At 41.6% G+C, this 25381-nt stretch overlaps 1 protein-coding gene across 2 annotated transcripts in view; it reads right to left on the bottom strand.

Annotated features, from left to right (window-relative positions):
- CUBN (cubilin) overlaps positions 1-25381 on the bottom strand; it is a 243841-nt gene that overhangs the window by 210308 nt on the left and 8152 nt on the right. For both annotated transcript variants that reach the window (XM_025216815.1, XM_025216816.1), the window contains exons 7-15: positions 19407-19533; positions 16561-16729; positions 15803-15934; positions 13148-13243; positions 12366-12487; positions 8168-8354; positions 5632-5750; positions 4047-4281; positions 1402-1583 (exon numbers count right to left, since the gene is read on the bottom strand). In XM_025216815.1, the coding sequence (XP_025072600.1) occupies positions 1402-1583; positions 4047-4281; positions 5632-5750; positions 8168-8354; positions 12366-12487; positions 13148-13243; positions 15803-15934; positions 16561-16729; positions 19407-19533 (1369 nt within the window). The remainder of the gene's footprint in view (positions 1-1401; positions 1584-4046; positions 4282-5631; positions 5751-8167; positions 8355-12365; positions 12488-13147; positions 13244-15802; positions 15935-16560; positions 16730-19406; positions 19534-25381) is intronic.

The following is a 25381-nucleotide window of genomic DNA, read 5'->3' as shown; positions in this document are numbered from 1 at the left end:
TATTAATATAAACAGCAACATAGAGATGCAGCCAGGTCCCTAGTGTACAGGAGGGGCAGCGGTTTCTGGCTGCCACAATGATCACAATTGCTATTGCACAGTTGCCATAGGCACCCACTTTTTACCCGTCCTCCCAAGTCACCATCCAGACTAATGCAAAGGCACCCAGTGCACTGCTGGCACCACCCTTGCTGCAGTACTAAATGTAAACATACAGCTAAATAACAAGAATAAAAATGTGTGTTTGATTATTACTGCTAAGAAGCTACATGATTAGAAATACTAAGCTATTATATTTTTAAGTAACCAATCATGTGACTGGCTAGGTTACTCAAAAGTCTGGATTCTAAAGTCAAATTTATCATTAAGAGGAGCTTCGTTTGGATAATTAAAATAGAAATATCCTCTTTTATTAAGTACGCTTATAACAGTGTATACATTTTAGATAGTCTCTAAAAAATTATAATGGGGAAGTTTATTTTTTTTCTTCTTTTCTTCCCTGAATGACTGATACCATTTGTGGTTATACCTGTTTCCAGTAAAATACTATTTCATGGGAAGCTTTCTAGGGACAAGTAGAAGGAATCATTCTAAGTATGGTGACTTGTACCGCTAGAAATTTCCAAAAGGCCATATTTCCTTTCCTTCCAAAAGGCATACACATTCTCTCAGCACCTAAATTCTTCAGCATTTTTACTAGTGGTAAGTGCTCATTGAAAACCCTTCCTTTTCACACTTCTAAAACAGAGGGAGTTTGCACTTTGGGAAAGTGAGAGAGGGTGGCCTGTGGTTTAACTTTGTCAGCATTATATTTCTGTGGGCACATCTACATGAGATGCTACGATGCAGTAGCAACGAGCTACTGCTACCGTGCAGTAGCATTGCCAGGCGCTAACCATATGGCAACACTACTGCGCAGTAGTTACGAGCTACTGTGTAATAGCTCATTGCTACTAAGTAGTAGCGTCAGGCAAAAACCATGCAGTGACGGAACTGCACAGTAATGTTGGTTACTGCGCAGTCATTTAGTACTTCCTTATGCATTACTGCACAGTAATGCTGGTTACTGCACAGTCCGCCGCACGTGTAAACGCAGCCAACGTGTCACAGAATAGTGTTTTTCAAACTGTTCTATGGAACCCTGGGGTTCCGTGATAGGTCATCATGGGTTTTGCAACGAGGTCAGGGGGTTAGGGAGGAGCAGGTGGGGAGGCAGTGTGCTGTCACTGCTACCTGGCTCTGCATCAGTCTTCAGGATAGGGGTATGGGTTCTGTGGCAGAGATGATATAAATGGGTCCAGTGACTTTAGGAAATTGGATAACTGCTGTCACAGAATGTTGAAATCTTTTTTGCAATAGTACTAGCATCACATTTTTGTCATTACTACTACTGAGATTTACCTCCAGATAGTCTTGGCTGCAATTATCATGATGTTCAAGACTTAGTGTGCCAAAGGCAAATGTGATGAGAAGACCAGGATTGGTTGAGATGCTCCAGTAACAATCTCTATTAGGAGGGTAGTTACCAGGATATCCTGGCGTATATATTGAGCCATAAATACTTGTAAGTTCACCACCACATTCTAAGCAGAAAAAAAAATAGAGTTATTTTTAGAGAATTATTTTTAGAGAATTATTTTACTCTTTCATCCAACTTTCAGGGTTCACATAATTAAACTGTTCTACTGCTGGAGATTTACTGGACTTTTAGCCCCCCTCCCCCTGCCAATATATCAAAAAGAAGAACCTGTTTGTTTCTTTTAGGTTTACCTTTCAATCAGTCTATGAATAATAAAAGCAGAACCCAAGTATTTTCAAAGCTGCACATAGAGGGTCCATAAATAAATGGACCCTCTCAGTAACTGAATAGAACTACTGTTGGTTTAGAGCAGGATTGAATATCTTCTGACCCTCCTTTATGCCTGCGAAACCTGGACCATTTACCAGCATCCTGCCAAGAAACTAAACCAATTCCACTTGTGCTGCCTGCGAAAGATACTAAAGATCAAGTGGCAGGACAAGATTCCAGACAGCAAGGTGCTCGGAAGATCAACTTTCCCCAGTATTCACACCCTGCTGAAACTGGCACAGCTAAGATGGGCCGGCCACCTCTCAAGAATGCCTGACACTTGCCTGCCAAAGAAAGTCTTCTATGGCGAATTGTCAAACGGAGTACGCTTTTGCGGTGCACCAAAGAAGCGGTACAAGGACACCCTAAAGGAGTCCCTAAAGAGTTTTGGCATCAACCAAAAGTCATAGAAGCAAATCGCTCGTGACCATCCATCCTGGAGGCCTCAAATCCAAAACAGAGCATTGGCCTTTGAACAGCAATGCACAGTAGAAGCAATGAAGAAACACGCAGTCAGGAAAATGAAAACCTCCCGTATCCAGTGCTCATCACTCTCCTGTCCCTGCTGCAGGAGATCGTTCAAAGCAAAAATCGGACTTATAAGTCACCTATGTACTCACGTGACCTAGCCTCTACCCCTCCCTTCATTCTCTTCCTTTTCCCTTTTTTCTCTTTTTCCTTCTCTCTCTTTTTCTCCTTTCCTTTTTCTTTCCCACTTCTTTTCTCCCTTCTTCCCTCCCCTCCCACTGCTGGATGCACTCGTCTTCTCCCGCAAAGGATAAACGTATGCAAATCTTCAGAGATTGAATTGACTGCTTTGGCTTTACAACACTAGTCTGGATTTGTGAATTTTTAAATCTTAATCCCCCACTTGTTATCCCAGCCGAAGACAGAGTCCATTTTTTAAAGATTTTTTTCAAATTAAAAGGAAGTTTGTGCTAACAACAATAGCATAACTATACACAGGTCGAGATCTTCAGATGGGGTAAAGCCATGGTGCTCCACTGATATCAATGGTGGTACATAGATTTGAAGTGGAAGATCTAGCATATACTGTTGTATAAACTTGTAGTAAATCAAGAGACTTTAGCTAATTAATTTTTCATATACTGTCAAAGTGAAATAATTCTCATCTTTAAACAGGAAATTAAGTGCATAGAGGCTTTAAAAATAAAACTGGAAATGTTGAGCCCAAATTAGCATCAAAATATTAGTGTGGACATAAAATTTACTGATTAATATTTTACAAAATCTAATGTTTATAAACCAGTTTCCTTACAATTAGCCACTGATCATATGAACACAAGATTCTATTTATTGCAAATTCTCAGAAATTAGAGACTTAATCTAAATCATCAACCTAAAATGTTGGTTGTGCATTGCCTTATGTAGACCAGGTGGAAGAGAAATTCTCTCTCACACCAAGGTGGGTGCTTTGGATGCCGTACACAAGTTATATTTTGTTATTTATTTAAAAGTTTGGCTCCCCCTCTCCCTTTTTCACAACTTTGATGTATTTATGCTTTCTTTCTGATGTATTTTTTACTATTTTTTCCCACCAAACTTTCTCTTCTCTTTCTTCAACATCTTTTTCACTGCAGTTCCTCCTATGTGACATTCAGACCTAATAAACCCGAAGTGTCTAAATGTATTTGGAAGTAGACAACATAACTTTGTAGCTTCTTCAGGAAATATACAGCCTGGTCTCTTGGAACAATTGTGAATTTACTGTCATCAGAAATTAAGACATAAGAGACAGAGCACAAAACCAAAAGCAGATCATGACAAGTTGGTTGTATTTTGGTATACATTCTTATACTGAAGGCACCGTTTTACCTTTTCAACTTTAGTCCTCTGCAGACTGACAATGACAGAAAAAGAAAACTTACCTGGTACCTGCTCAAGGTACCAGATATTTGCAGGAGATGAGGGAATACATAGGCATGGGATGCTAGTAAACTTTTGGGGATTTTTCACAGGCAAAGCAAAACAGGCTTAAAGACTAAAATGAAATTCTAGCAATGTATTGTTTAAAATTTGATTCTGAGTATCTAAAAATAATGCAACAGCCAATGTTTCTTCTTCCTTATTCATCAGTCAAAACTGTTATTCAGCTATTGAGATTTATAAATGAAGTCAAATAAATTGGGTGTTTTTTTCCCTTTTTGCTAAATACCTGATAACTCTTAAAACTTACCGGGTTCTCGAGACTCCCATTTCACTGTAAATCCCCCTGCATTCCCTGTGTGGTCAGAATGGAACCAGAAATACAAAGAATTGTGGCTACTAAAAAGCTCAGCAGGGTGAGATGAGCCACAGTATTTTCCTAGCATGTGCGCAGAGGGTGAGTCCCCATCATGAATTTGAAGGAAGTCACCGTTACAGTTGTTGCTAGCTTCCAGTTGGAAGAATGGGAAAGTAATATGCAGGATCTAACAAGAAACAGGAGAAATTAGATCATTTTCTTTTTACATCAGTGGCCTGAAATATAAACAAGAATGATTATATACTGTTTATACAATAACCCTAGACAGAGCAGATGCACCTGTCCATACAACTGTGTAAGGCTGTGAGGCAAGCTCTGGAGCCATTATGTAATTTCCTGAAAAAACACAGGACAGAGGAAGGCATTAGATGATCTTGAGGCTCAAAAGAAAGGAGAGGAGATAAAGAGAAATCCAGACAGAAAGAAAAGTTGTCTGAAGTGGACTTAACTCCGGATGTCTTTAGCCTCATAACAAATAATTATTCAGGACCTCTCACTATAGGATCCTCAGAGCTAAACTTGATAGCATAATGTTAAAAACTTGAAATACATACAGGATGACCTAAAATATTTCATTACCGATTCACCGTGATATTTTACAAACTAGCATCTACCCATCCTTTTTATTGTGCTAGGTATCTTTCTTTGAGTAGGAAAATGTGGATTATTTGTAGATATAAATTCTGATTTCTAGGGACCTACTCTGGGCAAATAACAGCATACAGAATTTTACCTAGGTATTGATCCTCAGATGTGAAGCTCCATTGAAATCAATAGGATTGAAACTGAGGATGGGGCATACACTGTTGTATAAACAATTAATTTTAGCTAATTAATTTTTTGCAACTGTCAGAATTAAAGAAAAAAAGTTCACTCCCCTGGCAAGAATTCCAGTTTGCAAAGAAGCAATTAAATATTTTGCAATTTTTAAGATCATTTAGAACGTCAGAGCCAAAATTATCAAAATATCCATGTAGTTATAACACTTAATGATTAATACTTTAAAAACCTAATATTTTTACATCCAGTTCCTTTTACACTCAGTTAGTTTTTTTCTTAAAGCCACAGATCCTGGAGTCAAGTCATTATATTTGAATCTTGGCTTTTATTTTTTGTAAGAAAAATTTCTAACCCTCATGGAAACAAAGAAAAGCTTGAAAATGTGACCAAAATGTGTTCAGAAATCTGATGGTAAATAAAAAATCCCAAATGTGTTCTTTTTGTTTCAAACCGTATCATTCTGAGGGAGTTAACTCATGATATATGAGTACTTGGAAACAGCAATACTGAATAATTACTGGTTGCAGGAGAGAATGCATTGAATGTGAAATACTTTCAATTTTTTATTACTTATTCTGATGTTTGAATTAATACTTCTTCCCTTGAACTGAAATTCACCCTCTGAAACCATTTTTCCTGACTTCAGTAACTCTTCCTGGATAGGGTTATATTGTGTTGATGAATGGGTAGTTAGTCATTCCAGCAGATGATTTATTTTAGGTAAACTCTCAATTACCTTGTTGGGGTTAATTCGAATAACCCAAGCACAGCTGACCTGGTTATCATATTGCTGACTACTTGGACTGTTAGGGTAGCTGAATGTCCCATTGAAACCTGAGAGGAATCCTCCACACACTGGAGAAAAAACAGTGAAACAGATTAAATACAGCTTTTCCAATGTGGACATAAATCAAGTGAAACCCTTTAGTTTAACAGATGGTATGCTCAATATATAAAACAAAAATGAAAAATAGTTGTATAAGAAGAATGGGATTTGCTAGGAGCAGAGTGACCTCAGGTTTTCTTAGAGAGAATTATTTTGGAGGGAAATAAGAAAATGTCTACAAAAAAATGTCCATTTTTCAAAAAGATTTTGATTTTCTATCAGGAATGATGAAGCTTCCCTCCTCAGACCTGATGAAGAATGTCTTGCATTTGAAAGCTTGTCTAACTTCATTCCAACCGTGAAGCTGGTCCAATAAAAGATATCACACCCAAAAAATCCTTGCCTTTTGTGTAATGCCTGGACCATCAGGGCTACAGCATTAACCTAACACTACCATTTGGACTGAAACATTTGGTTTGTCTAACTGTTTCAGTTTAACATTAAACCACCTGTGCTTGTGGTGGTCTCTTGACTCACGGGAATCGTAAATTCAGGTGCTTCATATCTGCATTCTTCCTTCCTGGCCAGACTACATCTTGCATGATATAGTCCAATCTCTCCTCTAACTAAACTGTATAGTAGATCATAGGAATTGCAGGCCAGGATCCCAGTCTATAAAGGAAAAACAGGGACAAGAGACACCCAAAACACAAATCCCATGAAATTTCATGGCACTACTAGGCAGATTTGGTTTAATACCCAACTGCTTTAAAATATAACATTCTCATTTCAGTTTGCTGAACTGAACAAGCTTTTTGATTCGGGGAATGACAAACTGTTTTAAAGCTGATTATAAGTGTCCATACAAAATACTCCATTATTTTCAAATTTAAAATGTTCATTACTTTTCATCCATAAAACAGTGATGTTTTGACTTTGGGTCCTGATTGGCAACTACCAAATATTGAAATATTCTCTGGCTCTGTTATGAATGATTCAGAAACAAAACTCTTGTTTTCAAACAGGAATTAATAATAAAAATAATCAAGAGAAAAAACAAATTAAGAATAAAACATAACGAGATATCTCTAAATAGAACAGTGACTCTTTAAAAGGGTTACATGCTATATGCCATATACAGTTCTAATTAATGTTCTGCTTTCTGCATAGCAGTTTACAATATGTGTGAAACTACAGAGCCAGAAAAACTCTGACAGACTGATTCTACTGGGGCACTCATTGGCATGTCACACTGACATTCCTTAATGAAAATAAAGAGGAAAAATTGTGCAACTGCAAAAGCAGCACTAAGACAGATCCTTGAAATCACCCTATAAGCTTAAAGCCCCTTGGCTCTTTGGCTTACATTTCCTTTAATTAATTTTTCACTTTACAATTTTTTTTCAAGCTTTTGTTGTCAGCAGAAAATTTTAGGACTTCATTTCTCTCTCCTAATCTCTGTAGACTGTGGTGATGCTACATTTTTGGCTGAGGACATACTTGGTCAGCTGCTGTTTTACAATGACCTGTTTCAATGTTTCTAGCACACTGTTATTCTTCTGGTTTTTAAGCCAATGTCTTCTTCCATCACTCAATTATAGGTCACTATGGTTCAGAATTAGAGAGCCAGTTCATTAAGTCTTGGTGCAGAATTCAGGTTCCTACCAAGTACCACACTGTAATTAGTCAGACGGATGATAAGGTGTGCTGTCACTTAGAACTGCTATTGCTCAAATGAAACATTAAATGAAAGTCTCTGTTGTCACTGGCTGCTGTACCAACTAAATATTACAGATCCTATGACACTGCTTGAAAAGAGAAGGTAATAGCCCTAATTTCATGGACATCACTTTCTCCATTTTACACATTCTGTCTCTCTTACTCAGTAAACACCACTCAAAGAAGCCTAAGAGTTGGTTGAATTAGCCTAAAGCATACCACCAGTGCACTCATACACTCTAATTTATTTTTAGAGCCTTTTAAGACAACCAAAACATGGAAGCCACTGTATAAATCAGTTCCAAACCTTATTCTGTTCTCATGTAATTTCTATACTCAATTGCAAATCCTCCTTCCCAACTGGACATGGCAGGATTTGGGAGGCCACTTAGAAAACCACTTATCTAATTGTAGGATTTCAAGGAACTGGTCAAAACTGGTAGGCCTAAAACTGACCAATCTGTTATGCTCTTGCTGACAAATACATAGATCTAGAATATTTTAGCATTGTTGACCTAATCCAAGGATTCACTGAGGCCCATGGAAAAATTCTCAGCCTTCAAAAACCTTTGGGTCAGGACAGCCATCGATTTATAAAAGTTTTTCATTATAACTTCACCTCTAATCCATACACCTTTTTTGGCTACCTGATGTTTACAGACTGATAATGTAGACAGGCAGATTCTGGTAGCATGACTTCTCTCAGACACCATGCTTTTCATCTTACCCCGCCGGGGAATCTGACATTGAGGCCCAGTCCAAGTATTTGTGCATTCACAGGAGTAACCATTAATTCCATCTGTGCAGCTCCCACCATTCTGACAAGGGTTGCTAATACATTCATTGATGTTTTCTGTACAATTAGTGCCTGTCCATCCCAGATCACACAGACAGAAATATCCAGAGAGTGTAGCCTGTAGGCATAAACCAAATGAAAAGAAACACAGTGAACTGTGAGGCAACTGAACTAATTGATGTAGTTAATAAAATTATTCATATTTGCATTTGTTTTCAGTAAGCAGTTCCAATGCAGAAAAATAAACACAGCACTGAGTCCTGATGGTAATTTGTGGATTCTTAAAAAAAAAAACCTTAATAGGATTAGGTTGGTCCTTCTTTTGTCTATTAAATTGCAGTTTTGTAAGGGCCTTTCAACTAACTTGAAAAATACAAAATTGGTCTTCCTTCAGCCATCCAAGAAACAGTTTGCTGAAATTGTCACCCTAGAAATAAGCACACCAGGTTATCTAAACCCTAGAAGTGAGCCAGGATAACCGCTGTTTATAGGTCATTTGGCTCAAGCCTTGTCTCTCTGAAGTCTGAATATTTTAGAGAGGTTATGAGTAGGATTTAACTACTGCAGATAATCCCTATCACTAAATCAAAGGAACACAAGAATCATTACAATGGTCCACCTTGGACCAATATCCTGTATCTAAAAGAGGCGACTAGAGGTTTCTTCAGAGGAAGGTACAAAACACTAGAAAAATTATGGAATAACATGATCACAGGGAAAGTTTCTTCCTGAGACCTGAAGAAGAGTACTGTGATACTTTAAAGCTTGTCTAAGTCTATCCCAATTATGCAGTTTGTCTAATAAAAGATATTACACACAAAAAGTCTTGCCTTCCTAATCCATGTCTTTTGGTGGTATATGCTATGAAACGAGAGACTGTATATGGGTTACAAATTTATACTAACCTATCCAAGGTAACTATGACATTTCTTATTGGGCAAAGTTCACTCAATGCACAAAATATCTGAAGTTGATGCAAGTGTAAACCAGGGATCAGCAACCTCTGACGTGCATGCCAAAGCGTGGCAGGCAAAGTCATTTTGTTTGGCACATGTGCCTTGGAGCAGATGGTAGGGAAGGGCCTGGAGCTGGGGTTGCGCTGCCACAACAAGGATCAGGCCCCTCGTGGCTCTCCCACCATTTGCATGGAGGTGCATGTGCACCCACCACTGGCAACAAGCTAGGCTGGGGCTCTGCGGACCTGGGTGCAGCTGTTTGCAGCCTCCCTGCCACCAGCCACGAGCAGCCCAAGATCTGTGGCAGGTGACAGAGCCCAGGTTGGCTGTGGCAGGCAGTCAGGAAACTACAAGCAACTGCAATGGGGTCTGCAGAGCCAGCCTGGCTTGTTGGCAGTGGGGACATGTGCATCTGGGGTGGACATGGGGAAGATGCAGGGGCTCAATCCTTGGTGTGGCAGCACAGCCCAGCCCAGCCCCTTTTCTGCTCTCTACCTTAAGACGTGCATGCACCTGCCACAACCAACGAGCCAAGTCAGGGCTCTAAGGATCTTAGTGCAGCTGCTGGCAACCTCCCAGCTCCCTACCACAGCTGGTCTGCGCTCTGGGTAGGCCTCTACCAGTGACACAGAGCCCAGGCTGCTCACAACAAGCAGAGGGAAGGCTTTGAGCAGCTGCACTGAGCTGCACTACAGAGCCCCAGCCTGGCTCGCTGCTCACGGTGGGTGCACTCGCACCTTGGGGTAAATGGCATGGAAGGAGCCCGGGCTGCACTACCCCAACAAGGATTGGGCCCCTCATGGCTCCACCACCATCCACCCCCAGAATGCCAGCATCTTCCAAGTAGAGGTTGCCTGAAGAGCAAAGGTCACCAGATGTGGTAAAACAACAGTCTGCAGCCACATCTTTGGCCTACTCCCTTTGTGGTGTTTTGTACCAATCTACTGGGCAAGGGCACCACTGTGCAGTCACTCTTTTAGTGGGATACCTGCCCAACCATAATACAGTGTTTAAGAATCAGGAAGAAACGGGCTGGCTTGTAAGTCCGTTGCATGGGCTTCAACATTGCCTGAGAAAGGTCAAATTTTTCCTTGGAACTTCCTCCACTTTTCTTTGTGCCTACCTACTGACAATGAGTTCTGCAGATTAAAATTTTCATTTTTAACTATTTTAACTTATTTTCATTTTAGTTTCATTTTATGGTCCTCATAAGTTTACTACAAATGCTAACATTTGTTTGCACCTTTGATCTTTGCACCTGTCATTATTTAGTGTTTCTTCCTCTTGTCCTTCCCATTAATCATTTTTCTAAATAGCCCTAATCTTTCCTATTTACCACTATATGTAAACCATTTCACATCTTTAATTCATTTTGGTGCCCATTACTGGACCTTCTTGCTCCTGCTATAAAGTTTTTGACATAGGTAGGCCAGATGAATGCAGTATTCAAAGTGGTGATAATCCCACCATCAATTTACTCCATCAATTTATGTAACAGCAGCATAATATTTTCACTATTTCCTATCACTTCCCTTGCAAGACTAACTCCTTTTGTCCAGCAGTGCGCACTAAACGGAGATTTTTATTGTGACACGTGTCTCTTTCCTAAGTGCAGGCAACTCCTGCTTGATGCTGTTTCGCTCAGCGCTATTTCTCTATAATGCTCATTTTACATTGATACCTGATTCCACTTAGTGTTCAGCAAGTTTCATTATAATGCTCATGGTCACCATCTTGGTTAGTAAAAATCTTTCGGTTTCACTTAATGCTATTTCTGCTTAGTGCTCCGTTTTTTGGGAACCAATTAAGAGTGCTAAGCAGTGGTTGCCTGTATTTTGTTTAGGACTGCAGCAGGTTTTCTAGTAACTGAAATATATATATGAAAAGATCATTTCAGTTACTAAACAACCTAGTAACCTAGAAACCTAATGTAAGATAAAATCTGTCAGTATTCTGTCTAATGGTATCTTTATCTACCTAAAATAGGTACTTACATTGTCTCATTACTTTAGTATGTCTTGTTAAATCTTACTTATTCTCATAACCCCCCTATGAGGTGGCATAGTTCTATTATCCCTGTAGTAGAGATGAAAGCTGTAGCATAGACAGGCTAAGGTCATATCTACACTGCATACTTATATTGAAACAATATTAAACTTACTAGGTTGATCCAAACAGCCTCTCTCTGTACTTGAAAGCAGTATAGTCATACACCCTGAGCCAATGTTCACAAGCTAATTAATTCTGTATCCCAGCAGTGCTTTAGATCGCCTGCTGTACCTTGCAAACATTACCACACTTCTGTTTGAGGAAGTAACCCAAAATGAAGTAGAACAGCACATTTGCAAATACTGTTGCCCAGTACTATATGTGATATAGATCTAACTCTAATGCCAGATCCACAAAGGGGTTTGCCCAGCCTGACCTGGAGAGGGGGCAGGTGGATTGGAGACCCCCTGGGGGTTACTTCGAAAACTGGAAGTGGTGAAGCTATGTCTACACAACAACATGGACAGTCTATTGGACTTATGAGTACTGCCACTTAGGAGTGCTAATTACCTCTCCCAAAGCTCTGCAAAGCAACTCTGGACAGAACAGGGATATTAATTCAGGTCTTCCAAGTCCCATCCTAATGGCCTAACAAGGACCCTAAAGTAGATTTTCAAGGAATTCCCCCATTACACTTTTGCTTTGCTAAAAATTAATAATTTATTCTTATTCTCTGTTTTCTAGCTCTTCATTTCTGACCCAGAACAGAATTTTGACTGTTTTCCCCATAAACATTGTTCACTGATAGTCACTGTTGTATCATAAGTTTTACTCTCCATTTACCATTTTGTGTTTAAAAAGCCCTACTATCTCTCCTGTTCATAACTGGTGTGGCTGATTTACCATCAACCAGGGAAGCTGGGTGCATTTAACAACTACTATACAAGTGACAACTACATTTACATATTTCTCATTATTGCCACATATAACAAACGAGGGACAAATCCTGCATTGACTTCTGTTCCTGTTCACTCCTACTCTATCCAATGGCATAACACTATGCCTGTAAAAATCATGAATAACAGCACTATATAAACCAATGCAGAACACAGTTCCACCAGTATCCAATGGCTACATCTAAATATCTACATTTTCTCTCCAAGTATAACACGCTGAGCACTTACTAAGCACTGCCCATTCACACAAGGGTTTTGACGCTGACAAATATCACTGATGGGGATACATCCATTTGGTCCATGGCCACTCCCAGTGTAGCCTGATGGGCAGATGCAAGTAGGCATCAGACCTATGGGGGATGAGACAAAGTATGCACAGTAACTAGGCAGATCCTGATTACAACCATTTTAGCCTTGTCATTAATAATGCCTAAGACAAATAAGCAGCAGGGTTTTATAAAATGTTTTAATCTATTAACGTACAAAATGTTTTCAAAACCATTTCCTTGCCCCGTGTCCCAACCGGTCACTAAAAGGCTATGTGTTTTGATTTGATATAGTTATTGAAGAGTCCGAAGTCCAAGTTACTGGGCAGTCTGAGGACTTTTGTAGAGATGAGCAAAAGGAAGCTTGCCACTGGAATTGGGGAGCTGGTTGCAGAAAGGTAACTGTAAAGTGGCCCACATGTGCAACTGAACCTGGTGACAGAACCTGGATCTGTTCCTGTCAATACTGTGCAAATTCTTGCAAATTTTCAATATGTTCTCTTCAAATTCCCAATTTTCAATATGTTCTCTTCAAATTCCCAATCATCACCTCTTACAAAATTATTTGGTAAAAGCCTATAATGCTAGACAAGCATGGCAGGCCACCAACCTGCCTGAAGGTTAAGTAAACATTCTAAAGGTAAAGGATGTCCCTGCCATGTGTTGCCACAAACTAGTGTGATCTGATTTAAATTTCCTAAAGACTCAGACCAAAATCTCTTAATTCCTAATAAGGCATATTACCTGGAATGAAAGTACAGGACGCCAAAGAATGACAACCTCCATTATTTATTAAGCAGATGTCAACCTGAGTACATATTTTTCCATCTCCTTCATAACCTGGTCAGAATAAGGTCATTATTAGTCCACAACAGTTCATGGCATATGTGAGTTTGTAAAATATACTCACACAACCATCAAGGGAAAGATATTAGAATGCAATGCAAGGGGAGATGTTTTTTACAACAGCTGAAAAGATTGTAATAATTACTGGACCAGAGATTTTCAAACTTCTTAGGTTCTTTTACTTGGCTATCATGCCTTAAAGGCCTAGTCCTAATGTAATTTATTCTAGTGTTAATCCTAAAAATATTTATTAAAGAAAACAGGATTACATGCATACAAGGTTTTTATTAACTTCAGTCAGACCATCCCAGGATGCTCTGAGGTTTAATACACACAAAACTCAATGCGGAGAAGGAAGTGTGGCTCAGTAAGGTACACCCCAGAGTATCATTCATCAAAACCTATGAACCAGGGGTGGGCAAAATATGGCCTGCAGGCTGGATCTGGATCTGGCCTGCAAGGCCATTCTATCTGGCCCGAGGTGCCTCTAAAAAATTTAGAAAATTAATATTGATCTGTCCTTGGTTCCTGTCAAAATGACAGAAACCAAGGGCAGTAGGACACAGGGGAAGCCCGGTGGGCTCCCGCAACAGCAGGGCCCGCCTGGCCCCACCCCCCGGCTGGAAGCCCCAGCAGGGGCTTCTGGCCTGGGACTATGACACTGCACCACGCTGGAACCTGAGGTAAGTGGGGAAGGGCAGGGAAGGAGCCTGGGGAAAAGTGGCCCCTCACCGGCCCCGTGGCCCGTGCTCCCTGCTGCAGCCACTCACAGCCCACACGGGGCTGTCCTGAGCAGGCACAGGCAGCCCCACGTGGGCTGCAAGCAGCTGCAGTGCAGGGCGCTGGGCATGGGGTGGGCAAGGGGCTGCTTTCCCCCCCACCCCCTGCACTTGGCACCAGCTTGTAACCTGCCCCCACTGCCACCCTGGTCCCTGTGCTGGCTCCAGGCTTGCCTGGCTGGGCTGCACACAGTGGCAGCAGCTGCAGCGCCGCCCCCCGCCCCCCCTCGCTTGCCACACCAGGCAGTGTTTGCTGCTGCTGCTGCTGACACCCACCCGGAGCTCGCAAACTGGGCAGCCCAGAGGCAGGGGGGGCAAACACTGCCCAGCGTGGCAAGCGGGGGGGCCGCAGCAGCTGCCGTGGCACAGCCCCGATGGGTGAGCCCGGAGCCAGCATGGGGCCCAGGCTGGCAGTGGGGGTGTGTTACAAGCTGGTGCCGAGCATGGGAAAAACGGCCCCTCCCTACCCCGTGGCCAGCACCCTGTGCTGCAGCTGCTCGCAGCCGCTGCCTGTGCCTGCTCAGGACAGCCCCACGCGGGCTGTGAGCAGCTGCAGCAGGGAGTACACAGCACCAGCTCGTCCCCTGCTGGGTAGCACGGGATCAGGACTGCATGCTGCCCCACCCGCCTGTACCATGGGGCTGGGGGGCACTGGGAGTGAGCGGGTGCACAGGGCCCCCCACACCAGTGTCCCAGGGCCAGTGCCAGTGGGTCCCAGAGCAGGGCAGCAGGGGTACAGGGTCCCAGCCAGTAGGGGCTCTATGGAGCCAGGCCAGCACCCCCCCATCCCTGCTGGTGCAGCCCAGCCTGGCTCCACAGACCCCTGCCAGCCTGCACCCCACTCTGGGCCCTGCCAGTGCTGGCCCTGAGACATTGGTCCCAAGAAACTGGGACATTGGTCCCAAGATGGTGACCAGGGGGTGGGGCACCTGTCAAGGGGCGGGGCTACCCATGTGGCCCTTGACAGCTTGCCAAAACTGGGTAAGCAGCCCTCCGCCCGAAATAATTGCCTGCCCCTGCTATGAGCCAATTACAATCAGATGCATCAGATCAAAATATAAGGTAGAGTTTGTTTCCACTGAAATGATTCCATCCAGTTAGAAACATTTTTTTCAATTTTTTTTACCACTTCTATAATGTTGCAGTACTTCTCATAAAGCACTTTAAAATATGCAAACACTTCATACAGACTCTGATTAACACTTCTGCTGTTCTATTTACTTTGTGCCTGGAAATGTGTTGATTTGGGAATCACTTTTAGTGCAATAAGTAATCAGTTAGTCTTTGAAAGAAGAGCGATACTTCTGGTTTCTGACATACAGGATGCATTTTTAATTAACAAAAAAAATATAATTACTATCTTAATTATACAATTACTGCCTGCCAATTAATGACCTTTCTTTAGAAAAAGGAGTCCTCTAGCAAGTCAGAAGACTAATGTTTTAAATGTTTTGTTAGCTATGTCTTGCTGGTTTGAAGTAAGTAATTTACCCCATTTTAAAAGAGCCATAATAAGAAACGTACACTACAAAATGTTCATCACTAAGCTTTCCTATAATTTAAGGCAGTTTTAATGTATGTTGAGTACAAATGCTATATTAAACCAAAATACAATTGATTTTGGTAATACAACCCACCTCTATATAAATCAAATTACAGTATCTTAGGACTCTAATAGTACACCTTATGCAGTATGCTAAAATGTTCAGAATCTTCATGATTTAAGAAAACTAATCTTGCAGAAGATTAACAGGAAATAAGTACATTGTTTTACCTGGTGGGCAAAGACCACAGTGGAATGATCCCATAGTGTTAATACAATGAACCATTGGCACTATTGAACAACCGCCATTCTCCCTTTCACATTCATTAATATCTTGGCAACTGTAGCCATTTCCTTGCCAACCTATGAAGACACAGAGTATACAGCCATAAAATGGAAAAAAAAACCCATAAGACAACCCTTCTCCTATCTTTGATAAGAGATTTTCTGCCTTTCCAAGTATAACAAAATATTATTTTTGAGTGCCCTTAAGACAAGGCGGAGGACTCAGATGGTTCCTCCTGTGGTTTATTATATTTAAAAGATGAAATGTAGTGTAGGCTTTATAATAATTTAGGCTGTGAGGTATGAATGAAAGCCTTCTGACTGAACACACACTGTTCAGAGTCAAGAATCAAACACATTTTTATCTACATACTAGAAAATATAGATTTACTGCAATAATGGTACAAAGGTTTGTTCTATACTTAATATTGAAAATTCCAAATTTCTGTAATCCTAGTTTGTACAAACTACCTAAATTATTTAGGCACGTGTAATCCAAAAAGGAGATTTATAAATTCAAGATTTTGCAGCCAGAAGGGACCAATAAATTGTTTAGACCGACTCCTCGTATAATAGATGTCAAAGCGTCTAATATAATGCTTGTATAATACAAGCCAAAGTTCCTGACTCTGCTCAAGTAATAACATCAGTCAATATTACCAATGCTTGCCCTTGGTGGCTGAAAACACAGAAGGCTATGATACCTGTGGGACAAGGCCCGCAATAGTAAGATCCAGGAGTGTTGTAGCACCGAACAGGAGGATTCTGTGAACATGGAGGATTAGGAAGACTGCATTCATCTATATCAGCACTGCAGGCAGAACTACCTGGTGGAGACATCCAACCGGCCTCACAGATACAGTGGTATTTTGGCTGTGAACATCATATATAATGTTATAAATTGTGAAACTTAGTACAAATCAAACAAAAGAAACACTTTATGAAGTTGTTTAAACTGAGGCAAATTACAAAACAAGTCTCAGAGTATCATGTGATTTTGTCTTTGCAAGGGCTAAGTCAGTGAGGTAACTTTCCCAATCTATTTCTCCCTTTGAGATTGAATCTGTAAGGCATTCCAGTAACAAGAGCCTGAATAATTTTTTCAGTAGGTAAAAGAAATCTGTAATTTACCAAAATATACCAGAGAAAATGAACAGCGATCATAACTCTACCTAAACATAATCAAAAGCAATCAGCTTGTTTTCCATTTAAGGAAAAGAGACTATATGAAATCAATTGGTGCCTCTCTTTAAACAACCTGTTCAGTAATCTGTGTTATGCAAAACCTAAAATAATTCATTAAAATCCAAATACATATTTTCTTTAAGGGCTGCTGTAAAATTTACTAGTGTTCAGACATTCAGAATCAATTGCACCACAATAAAAACAGATGAATAATCAGAGTGGCAGCCTGTCCCTGAACTTCTTTTTGAAAGGCAGAAGGCAGGACAGCATGGCACCTTAGAGACTAACTCAGTCAGAAAACCACAAACCTTGGTAGGCAACTTCCTACTTTGTCAGATGCCATGCAGTGAATGAATGAGTTAGTCCCTAAGGGTGCCTGTACACATGCCGGGAGGCTCCTCCAACATGCTGTAATTACAGTGCGTCAAAGCAGACTTGATTAATCAAGTTTGTTGGAGCTTGGTAATTATTGCACTCCAGCCAGCCTCCACGTCTTGTGCATCAGCATCCCCGTACTTCAAAATAGCAGTGGGGGCACTTTATCTAAAGCTCGTTTGATGAGCTTTGATAAAGCAGCTCTACTGCCATTTTGAAGTGCAGGGACCCTGATACACAAGACACTCTGGGTGCTTTAATTAGAGCAGCTTTAATTAATGTGCCCCCCACCCTTTCCCAGCCCCAATGCAAATGTAAAAGCACCCTAAGGTGCCACTCTTCCCTGCCTTCTACCTGACTTCCGATTAACATGGCTAATTTCATTCCTCATATGGGAATAACATCCCACTCGCTTGCCCTGCCCCCAGATGCACTGATGGGCACAACACTGCATTTGTCAGTTTGAGGAAGGCACCAACTGTGAGGGGGAGCCAGGATCTCCCCTTCTGCCAGGAGTGTTTGCTGCAGCAAGGGAAGCTCTGTGCTGCCCCTGTCCAGTTTCTAAGTCTTAGAAGTAAAAGCTTAGAGCAAAGTTAAGGCAACACTAAACACTTCTGAAAAACATGTCATCTGTAAAAGCTGGAAAAATATGAGAAGTGGTGAACTGTGACAGCAATAACAAAATCCTGGATAAAAACACAGATACCACACTGGATTATCTTCACAGAGTGTGCAAGCCATAAGAATACAGCAACTAGCTATACTCCTACCACCAGATAGTACCAGGGATAATATTGAGAAGTTCTTGCTTTCACTTCCTTGAGGAAAACAATGATAACAGTATTTATTATTCTTAAACTATTTGAAAATTATCTCTCTAAAAAAAATATGAAATGTAATTGAAACAATTAATATTTTTAGATTGGAACGCTCAACCAGAATGCGGGGGCACACTGGGAAGCCATGAGATCCTTTGAAGGCTGATAAGCAGATAAGTGCTAGCTTAGGCTTGTCCCTGCCTGACTGTTCCCTTGCCTCTACTGCCTGGCCTCTCTGCAAGGAGGTAAGCACTGTAATAAATAATTCGTTTTGAAATGGGGTGCTGCTCAATTCACAAAAGGTACAGAAGGGTGGCTGGAGTCTAGTGAGGTATGCTTTGAGTCTAAAAAAGTGGAGAGCCACTGGAATATAGGCCATATCTAATAAAACTTTGAAATATTCAAATAAATGTGTCATCTCCTCAGCTGCTTAAGGTTATACAGTAACAATGGGGCCGATACTGTGCGGGGACAAATGCATCTCAGGAGGTGTTAAAAACTCTCAAATCTTTATTTTATGAATGAGAATAGACCCTAATCCCAACACCACGTTTGGTCATTTTATACTTTAGTATTTGATTTCTGTCCGTAGCTGACCTTTAGGGTGCATACAGTCATTCATCACACCCAGTCTACATTCACACCATTTGGTTTAAACTACATAAATGTGGACCAGAAGTAGTGTATGCAGCCATTTGCCACTCTCAGGAACAATGGGGGGAAACCTGTGTAAGTAACTTTGGGTGGGGGAGGGGCAGGTGGGATTGGGGGTGTTAATAGGTTTGCACGGAGGTTGGCAGGTCTGTGGGGGTGCCTGGTCAGGGGAGGGTGAGAGGGGGCTAAAAATAGCCCATTCAGGGCCATGGGGGTAGGAACAGTATAACCCTGGAGCTCAGGAGAATGGCTGGGCTTTCCCAGCCCTAGGGCTGCACTGCAAATGCATTTGCAAGATTGGCTTAACCCAGCCTCTATCTAAGCTGGTGCACCTACTCAAGTGCACTAATTTTGATTGGGCATCCTATTCTTTAGGGGATTTCGACAGGGCATTTAGATCAACTTAACCCTGGTTAGGTTGATCTAAATGTAACACTTGTATGTATCCTCAGAATATGGTTCATTGGAATACATTTGTATAATATGTTGTATGTAGAGATTCATATTTCATGTCTTACCTCACTGGGCTGCTTTCTGTCTGCATCTATGCAGACACCATGCTCACAGAGAGCCTGAGATCCTCCTTGGCAGTCATCAAATTTTGAGGTACAATGAGGCCCATAGGTTTCTGGGGTACAGATGCAGCTAAGGATGAAAGCACAGAGCAGTGCTGTAGTGTTCACTATCTTAGATAGTTATATGGTATAATCGTCCTGGCAAAATAAGCATTTCTCAGTCTTTAATATCTTTAAGAACACCTTGGTAAAAATGAAGACCTAAGGTAAAAAGTAGCAAAATTCACAAAGAAACGTATCACACAATGCCAAGTATTGCAACACCTACTTTTTAGATACCTGTTTCAATGGGAGAACCCATAGCAGCTAGGGCCAGACTGATAAACAATGTAGGCCTTTAATATAGAACTGATGATGATGATGGGTGATCACTCGCAAAGAAGTAAGATTGTCTTCCAAAGATCTTGATGGCGAGTCCGCAGGTGGCTCCATAGCCCAATTCTAGATCCACATACCTTGTTGCAGCGAGGACAGGTGTTTCCAGAAGGGATGGGCACTGTGTTGCTGTGTTGGATGTTCTCATGTTCTTTTTGCCTGTTCCTCTTTTCCTCTTCTGTCTGTTGACAAGCTGTTTCAAAGTGTTGAGATCCCTCCCAAAGAGTCTTCCTTCATTTTGGTTGGTCCTTAGCAAGCATCTCCCAAGTGTTCACATTGATGTTATACCTCTTCATGTTTGCCTTCAGGGTGTCTTTGAAGGACTTTCTTTGCCCTGTGCTACTTCACTGACCTTCTTTCAGCTGTGAGAAAAAGATTCTCTAGGTGGGAGTCAGGAAAGTGAACAATATGACCTGTCTAGCGAAGTTGGTTTTGGATGATCACGACCTTAATGCTGTTGGAATTTGCTTTGGCCAAGACGCTGATGTTTGTGTATCTATCCTCTCAGCTAATCCAAAGGATCTTGTGAAGGCACCATTGGTGATACTTTTCCAAGCTCTTGAGATGTCTTCTGTATGTGGTCCAAGTTTCTAAGCCATACAGCAAAATTTGAATGACAAATGCCCAAAGGCTGCGCTCACACATTTCAAACCGTGTTGTATTTCCACGTCAATGTCTGTCTTTGATGAAAGATGGCTTCCAAGATAGGCAAAGTTTTTGGCAAGTTGCAGACAGAGGAGTCATGAGGTGTTCATTAACATCAATTGGGAGTTCTGAGAGTAGGTTCACAAGTTCATTTTTGATGGCAAAACCAACTCCGTGTGTCCATGGCTCTTCTTCTGCTCTCCCTCTCCAGAAGAAGTTGTATCCTCCGCTTTCTTCTTTCAGATGTCCTTCTCCAGCACGTTGAGTTTCAGATAGGGCAGAAATGTCAATCTTGAACTTTCATAGTTCACAAGAGACAATTGCTGTCCTTCGCTTGGGGCAATCACTATTTGCATAGTCCATTAAGGTTCGTACATTCCAGGTTCTGAAAATCATTTTTGTTTCTTTGTGACCAAATAGAGGTGATCTCACTGGATGCAGTTATTCAGTCAGAAACTGATTGAGACAGACTATGTTTAGGGCACCTTCTCTAGCCCCCTCCCCACGTGAGGTGACCAGAGTGGATTCTAAATAGGAATGCTCAGCCATGGGTGCAGCTGCCAAACTGCTCTTACTGCCTCTGTCCTCAAACAAGACGACTGAAGCAAACACCCACTGTGTGCCGGTCCATGACCAGGAACTTCCAGATCTCACAGTCCTGTCCCCATTGCCACTCGGTAATCACCGTAGGACTTTCCTGTTCTGCAGAGGAGATGTATAATTCCCATAAGGAAGACACGTGTGTGTGACTTCTTTTAATGTGAGGATGTTGTCGCACACCAAAAAATGCATGGTCCTTGACAGATAGGGATGTAAATCCAATGTCGTGTAAATCCAATGGCGTGAAAGCCAAGACTATTGGAGACACTTGATCTGCTGCAGCCTTCATCCACCTTCACAGCCACTGAAAAGGTGGGTACACTTTTCTTCCGCCTGGTCTGCCATTGAGGTCTTCTTGGACTACAGCTGAATTAGGTAACAAAGTACAAAATTGTGTACTTGAAAACTTCTGCTTTGCTTCCATTCATATGTAAAGGTGCCTAACCTCCATGGGTGTTTTTTACCTTAAAGTTTCTCAGAGACACTTGCCTCCCTCAAGGCATGCTTGCACCTCAGTCTTGATAGGGCTGACCAGCCTGGTTTCTATTATATGAATTAACCTGGTTAGGATCCATAAAATAGGCATTTCACTATGTGTCTCCGCTATGGGACTTAATCCTGAAGGCACCCTCAGTTCACGTCTAACTCACTCTGACTGGATTCTGCACAAAAATGCATTGACATCTGTCATAAGAATATAAGAATTGCCATTTACTGGGTCAGACCATAGGTCCATCTTACCCAGTATCCTGTGTTACAGGGTAAATCTACATGTGAATTAATGTGAAGCAATAAACTTGGGAGCCAAAGTAAATTGCTCCCAGGCATAGTGTCTACATGTGCACCTTGGAAAGCAGCAATTTAAGCAAGGCAGAGCAGGCCCCCAGCTCATTGGGCTGACCAGGTGCAATTTATGCCCACGGTCAGCATTTACATGTGCTCTTCAGCACAGTAAATTACTCCATCATAAGATAATACTGTCCCCAACTTTGCTGCAGAGCTAATTAGTCTACTCTGCAGTGAACTGCATGTTTAGAAGCACCCACACAGTGGTGGACAGTGGACACTGAAAGGGACAGTGAACTGGGTATGACCAGTAGGTCTGTGCAAAGCTTCGGATCACGATTTGAATTTGGAGATGATTTGGGAGATTCAGAGGCCGAATCTACAAATCCAAATTGAATCACTAGAAGCTTTAGGCTTTCTGAATCGATTTGGAGCTTCTGCATCTATTTGGAAAAGATTCGGAAAAGATTCGGCAATTCAGCCATAGGGTATAATGGGGAAATCAATGAAATATCTATAACTGTTGTTTTTTGGATGATTTGCATGAAACTTGCAGGTAGCCTCTGCTAAGGGCATGAAGCCTTCCAAGTTTCAAGGTGATGGGTGCAGGGGTTTCTGAGAAACTGGAACTCAAATTCCTAAAAGCAAAACTCATGTTATGTGTATGTGTTAAGCCACAGTGGAGTAAAAACTGCCAGGATGGTAGCTCCTGCTGAGGCCACAAAGCCTGCCAAGTTTCAAGAAGACAGGTAAAGGGGTTTCTGGGAAGCTGCACCTCAAGCTGCTGACAAGCAAACCTTGTGTCACCTGTGTGTGTTAAGCCACAGTGGGATGAAATGGACTCAGTATAGATTAGACAGTGGAATTCTGACACACTGCAACCTGCCAGACATCTGACTCCCCAGGTACCTCTGCACTTTTACCTGTGCTGCTACATCCCCCTTCCCCGCACCCACCCCAGCCTGTCCCTCACCCCCCCAATGCCTCCATTTCCATTTTCACTGACTGGCTTTCTTGCCTGCATCGCGGGCCAGGCCAACCTTTGGCTTATTTACTATTCCTTCCATCCACACCCAGGATACACCCCAACTGCAGGTACATCCTCAGCCTGACAAAGGGTTTTTCAATCTGAAAGCTTCCTAAGATAATTTTTCTATTTTGTTTTTTTCATAATAAACATACAAACATAAAAAACACAAGATAAGACATCACGTGCCACAAGTAACATATATCCAACACATCATCTTTACTTTTTGCTGTTAATTCCTTTATAAAAAGCAAGGCTCTGTGACAGTTCCGTCTGGGTACCGGTGATGCTGCTGGTACTATAGATGTTGAGCCAGCTAAGTTATTTTGACCTGCCGTCATTTACAGTGGTGGACTGAGCTGAGGCTGTAGGGGAGGAAGAGACTTCATGGGGGCACACTGCCATGTTGTGCAGAGGCCCCAGTGCCAGAAAGGGCACACCTGAACACACACACAGTCCCACAAGCACCCATGTCACGAGTTTTGCCTGCCTGCGGCCAGAAGTCCAGGGCCCCAGAACCAAGACTTCCCCTGCACCTATCTCCTTGACAGCTGGCAGGCATTGTGGCTGCAGCAGGGGCTACCACCCCTGCAGTTTTCACCCCCCTGTGCCTTAACACACACACAGTGTCACCCATGTCATGAGCTTTGCTTGTCAGCAGTTTGAGGAGCAGTTTCTCAGAAACCCGTGCACCTATTTCCTTGAAACTTGGTAAGTTTTGTGGCCTTATCAAGAGCTACCATCCTTGCAGTCTTCAGCTGGCTGTGGCTTAAAACACACGTGACATGAGTTTTGCTTTCAGAATTTTGAGGTGCAGTTTCCCAGAAACCCCTGCACCTATCACCTTGAAACTTGGTAGGCTTCATGCCCTTAGCTGAGGCTACCATCTCTGCAAGCTTCATCCAAATCAGCCAAAAAACAATGGCATTATAGCTATTTCATTGATTCCCCATTATATCCTATGGTTGGATCTCTGAATTGCCAAATCTTTTCTGAATCGATTCAGCCGAATTGATTCAGAAAAGTGATTCAAATCTCCAAATCGAATCAGCCGAATTTGAATTGACCAAATCCAAATCCAAGTCAAATAGTTGCCTATTTGCACAGGCCTAACGACCAGGGATTTTTCCACTGTTCCTCTCTAACTTGCAGCCTCCAGCATTTACAAACTAGAAAGTTCTAAAACAGAGGTGTTATCCCTAACTCCCATGCTCAATAGCTACCGATGCCTCTTTCCCCCAAGAAATTATCCAATCCCTTTTTGAATCTAGCTGAACTGTCAGCTTCCACAACATCTAGTAGCAATAAGTTCCACACTTCAATTATATGCTGTGTGAAAAAAAAACTTACTTGTGTTAGTTTTCAACTTACTACCAGTTTCATTTTATGACACCTAGTTCTTGTTTTGTGGGAGAGAGTAAATAATAACTTTTTCTTATTTACTTTCCCTTCACTATTTAGGATTTTTAAACTCTTATGTCCCACTTCGAGTGTCCTTTTCTAAACTGAATAAGCCCAGCCTTAGCAGTGATGCCTTCACCTCTCCTTTTATCCACTAACTTAGTGGCAAAAGACTGCCATGACTGCTAGGCTATAAGTTTGTTACCCTCAATTTAACTTGTAGTTAGGAGTGAGATAAATTGATCAATGATACCATTTCAGTCAAACTCAAAAGCTTTATTAGGATATGTAATAGCAATGATTTATTGATACTAATGAAGACAATATTTATTATGCAGCCTTAGATTCAGGAAGAACAGGTCTGTCAGCCAGGCATTTCTTCTTTACTGGGGATTCTCATTGAGTTGGGGGGGGTCTGTTTTTTGGGGTTTTTGATCAGCTTTGGGAAAGGTTCCATTTGTTGCTTGCCCCATGCCCAATATTTATAGTGGTTGATTTGACATGCTAATAATTGATCTATGGTTGGTTTTATTTAAGTTTCTTTGTTTCACTGGAACTTTTGGACCTGGATAGAAGCAGATCTTAGTGGGTCAAGGGATCACCTTAGCTAAGGCTCTTTATTTTTAGGTCATCTGACCCCAGTCTGTTTATCATCTGTTAATCTTTACTTTAATCAAGATCTTGTAAATCAATTAACATTTATATTTTTGAGATAGGAGATAAGAAATCTGTCCCTCTGCTATTATGCCTTGCTCTTTGGCCTTGATCAGTTATTTACTAACTGTGGCCTATGGGCTGACAAGGCTACTTTGCTCTTTCCATCCTCAAGGCTGCCTTTGTGTCTATAGTCATTTGAACATGTTAGCAAAAATACATTTATCATAACAAAATAACTATTAATACATTTGGTCACTTTAATTATTAACATTTTAGGATGCAATTGTAATACAGAGTATTTAGGATATAGGCCCTTGGCTTGCTTGTCAGTCATATTTCTACAGCCTTGACTCAAGTTCCCTGAAAATGGCCAAGCCTGACATCCACACTTTCCCTGCAATTTGGTTATGCTTTGGATCACATATGT

The sequence above is a fragment of the Alligator sinensis genome, unplaced genomic scaffold (genome assembly GCF_000455745.1).
Source record: "Alligator sinensis unplaced genomic scaffold, ASM45574v1 scaffold623_1, whole genome shotgun sequence".
Taxonomy (NCBI): domain Eukaryota; kingdom Metazoa; phylum Chordata; order Crocodylia; family Alligatoridae; genus Alligator; species Alligator sinensis.
Note: the sequence above shows the minus strand (reverse complement) of the source record. Positions and strands in the feature narration are given on the sequence as shown.